This window comes from Olea europaea, chromosome 15 (assembly GCF_002742605.1).
Source record: "Olea europaea var. sylvestris chromosome 15, O_europaea_v1, whole genome shotgun sequence".
NCBI lineage: Eukaryota > Viridiplantae > Streptophyta > Magnoliopsida > Lamiales > Oleaceae > Olea > Olea europaea.
The window spans coordinates 28,213,498-28,218,542 of NC_036251.1; the positions used below are offsets into that span (position 1 = coordinate 28,213,498).

Genomic DNA, 5,045 nt, shown 5'->3' on the forward strand with positions numbered 1-5,045 from the left:
GCCACATTTCAAAGATGCATGATGAGTATGTTTAGTGATATGGTAGAGGATTGCAAGAAAGTTTTTATGGATGACTTGACTATTTTTGGGACCTCCTTTGATGCATGTTTGTTAAATTTGAAAAGAGCCTTGGCTAGATGTGAAGAAAAAGGCTTAGTTTTGAATTGGGAAAAAGTCAGTTCATGGTGTCTTCCGGTATTGTCTTAGGGCATGTTATTTCTTCAAGAAGGATAGAAGTAGATAAGTCAAAAATTGAATTGATCTCTAAATTGCCTACACCCAAGACAATAAAGGACATTAGATCATTTCTTGGTCATGCATGTTTTTATAGGAGGTTTATACAAAATTTCTCATCCATATCCAAACCCCTATGTAACTTGCTAAACAAGGATGTGACTTTTGAATGGACATCTGAATGTCAAAATGCACTTGAATTGATGATTGGTAAACTCACCTCCGCACCCATAATGCAACCACATGATTGGACATTGTGATTTGAAATTATGTGTGATGCTAGTGACTTTGCGGTAGGTGCTGTTCTAGGGCAACGAAAAGAAGGTAAGCCTTTTGTGATTTACTACACTAGTAGAATTCTAAATAGTGCTCAAATGAATTATTCCACTACTGAAAAAGAATTACTAGAGGTAGTCTTTGCACTTGATAAGTTTCGATCCTATTTGATTGGCTCTCTCATTACTATTTTCACAGATCATGCAGCTCTTAAGCACCTTTTGCAAAGAAGGATGCTAAGGCAAGACTAATACGTTGGATCTTACTTTTACAGGAATTTGACATCATTACCAAAGATAAGAAGGGAGTGGAAATTGTTGTAGCAGAACATTTGTCAAGGCTGACTTTTAAAGACAACTCAAACACCTAGCCATTAGAGATGAATTTCCTGATGAAAATTTATTTACTATCTCTTCTCTACCATGGTTTGCTAATATTGTGAATTACTTGGCTGTGGGTGAAATCTCAAATAAGTGGAGTGCAGAGGATAAGAGAAAATTCTTGGCTAAGGTACGTAACTTTTATTGGGATGACCCCTGGTTATTTAAGTATTGCCCCGACCAAATATTGAGACGATGTGTTCCTGATGAGGAGATACCTAGTATACTAGATTTTTGCCATTCCCAAGCTTGTGGGGGCCACTTTTATATGAAAAAGATTGCTGCAAAAATTGAATCAAGATTGCTGCAAAAATTGAAAGAGCTAGTTCTATCAAGATTGTAGTACTTTGAGTTAGCTTTTCAATGAAACTTGAATCATCTCAATCAGACGTCGGGAGAGGAAGTTAGGACTAAAATACTGAAAGTAGTCGTACAGAAAAATTCTAGCCGAAAATTTACTTTTCTTATTCGGTTCAACCTCTTGTGGAAACACATTTTGCACACGATTTTAACCCCCAAAAACGTCCCAGAATGCCTCCATTCATTCTGGATCACTTTTCTCTCATCCTTGGCACAAGAAACTCCATGAAGAACTAAAATCTTTGGTGAAACTACGAAGGAACTCATTGGATTTGGAGATTTCATGTCATAATTTCATGTAATTCGAACTCTCTTTGCTTAATAATTTCTAGATTTGGATTTTCTCGTTATGAATTAGTATTGAAATTTGTTTAACTTTTAATAAATTTCTCATGGATTCAGTCATGCCTCTTCCATTGTTAAATTAAACTATTTGTTGAATTTCAACTTAAATTACTTATTGTTGAGATTATTTTAACTTTTATCTAGACCTTCATAGATCTAGCCATGCTCTTTCTATCGAATGATTGAAATAATTGTTGAATTTTAATATTAATATCACTTTATTGGCTGATTGATTACTGCCTTATGCCTGACGTATTTGGTTGATCTTTGATCTTGTTCCAATAAAAATGTGTGAATGTGTTATAGAAAATCTAGATTCTAGAAATATAATTGGATTTCATTGTTAAATCTTCCAACTAGAGAGTTGGGAAGAAAACCTCTAATTGAGTAAAAATACATGAATTATTGATGTTGATTGATCCAATTCAATGGGGGAACTCCGACGCTTCACTAATTTTGCATATTGATAATTAATTTTTATTCCAAGTGACAAATCATTCCCACATTTATTTACGAAAACTCTAGTTTGTTTGATCCTTTGAGAAATTTTCCATCTCCCTGTGGATACGATACCTCAAAGCTGTACTACAATCACCGCATTATTCTTTGGGCGTAATCAGGCGAGAACCGATAGAAAATTGAACGATCCTTCGAGCAACATTTGACATGCGCCTAAAAAAAATATCAAATCCTAGAAATCATCCAAACTAAAATACAGAAACAAAAAAAATACGAACCTTTCTTTGCTACATGACGAAAAAAAAACATAGAGCACCAAAAGAGATTTAAACCGCCCAAAAAAAATTTACCTAATCACCCTATAAACTGGAAACGAAGACCAACAAGCAAGATCTCGCTGTCTGCCAAGGAAAAAAAGAAGAAGAGACGACATATGAAAAAAAGGGGGAAAATAACCGAAAAAACAAATAATAAAAGTACCTCTCTTCGGTGGGAAGACGAAAACTATCAACAAATTAAGATTCCACAGGTGATAATCGATAGAAACTTGAAAGAAAATAAGATCTAAGACTTTGCACAATTCGAAAGTATTAAGCTAGGGTTTCAGCTACTTTCGTTTTATATGGTAGACAAAACGACATCGTTTCGTGCCAAGGAAATGCATATAATAATGTTGTGTCAAGGGCGAAAAAACAACCAAAAATTCTGATGAACATTGCCAAAGAGAAGTCCCTCTTTTATTGAATAGGGATAAATAGATTTCTATGAACTCATTTGTGACACTTTTCTAAGATTTTTATGAATTAGGTGTGTTTAAAAATAGTTATATTTTATAGAAATTAACGTACAAGTTATCGTTCATTCCAATAATGGAAGTGATAAGATTTAGCATTACTATTTTTAAAATTTCAGCTACTGTCATTGACTTCAGAAATGCGGAACTCAATCGTTACTTGAAATTTTAGGACAAAACCAATGGAGTTTGATAATTGTAGCAATTATTTCATTGACCTTTTTCATCGAATCTCTATCTTCAACTTTTTATTAATTAGTACGTCTTGTCTTTGATTATGATTTATATCAAAATATTTTATTTTCATGCTTTGAAATGAGAAAAAATATTTTTCGCACTTTTAGTTATTTATTTTTAAAAATATGATGAAAAAATAGGTTGTTTTATGTTATTTCAACAAACTTTTGAATATGAAATTATTATTAAATATAACATGTGTTAACTAATGAAAAGTTTGATAATAAGAATGACACGAAAAATTATGAGGAACATAAGTGCTATAATAAGTAAAGATTGAGAACCTTAAATACAATTATAATGTGGTGTAAAACAAAAAATTGTGATATGAATATAATTACCCTACTTTAAGAACCCCATGAAAGCATAAAGACAAAAATGTCTGTAAGATAAACTGAAATAAAATGACAGACTAAGCTAAGTATCCGTGTACCTGATGCACAAAAGATGCGCATCTAGGTGTCTTTATCTTGATCGTTATGCAACCCCACTTTGTCTAGAAAGGCTAGATCAGTTCATTCCCGTCATTCTCCCACGTTAAAGTCGATTCGCCCTCAATTGGACTTGATTTCATCCCCATAAGAGTTGTCACGCAGTTAAGGAATGAGATGCTTCACATTAAACATACCATCTACGCATACATGACTAGGAAACTTGAGATGATAGGCATTGGGATTGATCATCACACTAATACCATTCTTCATTGCCTAAATGGATGAGATAACAATCTTTGGTTAACACTGACCCGCCACCCAATAATATCAATCTTCAGTTAATTGTATCAAAGTATTATCGTCATATGGCTAATTTGACCCATCCGAGATTGTAAAATAATTAACCATCGCCCTTAGGGCCGTGGAGAAGCACCATTATAAGGGTACTTCTACAACGAGCCTACCTTCCATCGTCTCTATGAGCACCAGCTACCAATGTCTATAAATACTCGATCAGTTCATCTTGCCACAACACAACATTTATTATTTGTTGTGCAATGGTTTCAATGGACTTCTAGATTTGTGTTAATACGCCATAACGAATTTCGTGATCCACAGAATTTTCACCACCACCATGACCACCACGCCTACAGTTTCCTCATAGCATCCTTGATTGTAGTTGANGCCGTTGCCGGGGAGACGGTACAAATAATTGAAGGATTCTTGAGCAAAAGGGTGACTTCGTTTCTCTTTTACATTTTTTTAGTTAGTTTGATTTTATTAGTTTTTATTCTATTATTTTTCACAAAATTCCATATTTTTTTTGGTGCTTTATGAACAGAGATCGAGACGAGCGAGGACGATTCATTGCAAGGCCGCAACCAGTATTTGAATCTCTTCCTAACCCTCTCTTTGATATTGAATCTATTGGCACACACATCACATCACATAACACAATGACTAATATTGAACACGAAGAGGCACCAACTAGGACTTTGCATGATTATCTTCACCCCACACGCACATCTACACCATCTGCATTATATTTCCACATAATATGCCACGTATGGACCTTAAACCAGGGATGATTCAACTTCTTCCCACCTTTCACTATCTTGAAAATGAAACCCATACGTGCATATTAGGGAATTTGAAGAGGTGGTTGCAACTTTCCACAATCAACGTGGTACAATGGATGTAGTCAGGCTTAAATTTTTTCCATTTTCTCTTAAAGAAAGAGCAAAGAGATAGTTGTATTCATTGTGACCACGTTCAATTGGGACTTGGGCTGAAATGACTCAAGCATTCTTTGGCAAGTACTTTCCCCACCACAAAACAACTGCATTGAAAAAGCAAATCTCGTCTTTTACTCAAAAGGAGAGTGAAACTTTATATCAAGCGTGGGAAAGGTACAAAGAATTGCAAGCCCTCTGCCCCCATCGCGGTTATGAAAGTTGGCGCATTGTAAGTTATTTTTATGAGGGATTATTACCTCGGGAGCGTCAATTTATTGAAATGATGTGTAAT

The 5,045-nt window shown here is 34.7% G+C and overlaps 1 protein-coding gene across 1 annotated transcript in view; it reads left to right on the plus strand.

Moving 5' to 3' along the window:
* Positions 1-4,811: 4,811 nt before the first annotated feature.
* The window catches only part of LOC111411505, a 9,101-nt gene continuing 8,867 nt past the window's right edge, over positions 4,812-5,045 (plus strand). Inside the window, exon 1 of the mRNA XM_023042031.1 lies at positions 4,812-4,982. Within this exon, the coding sequence (XP_022897799.1) occupies positions 4,812-4,982 (171 nt within the window). The remainder of the gene's footprint in view (positions 4,983-5,045) is intronic.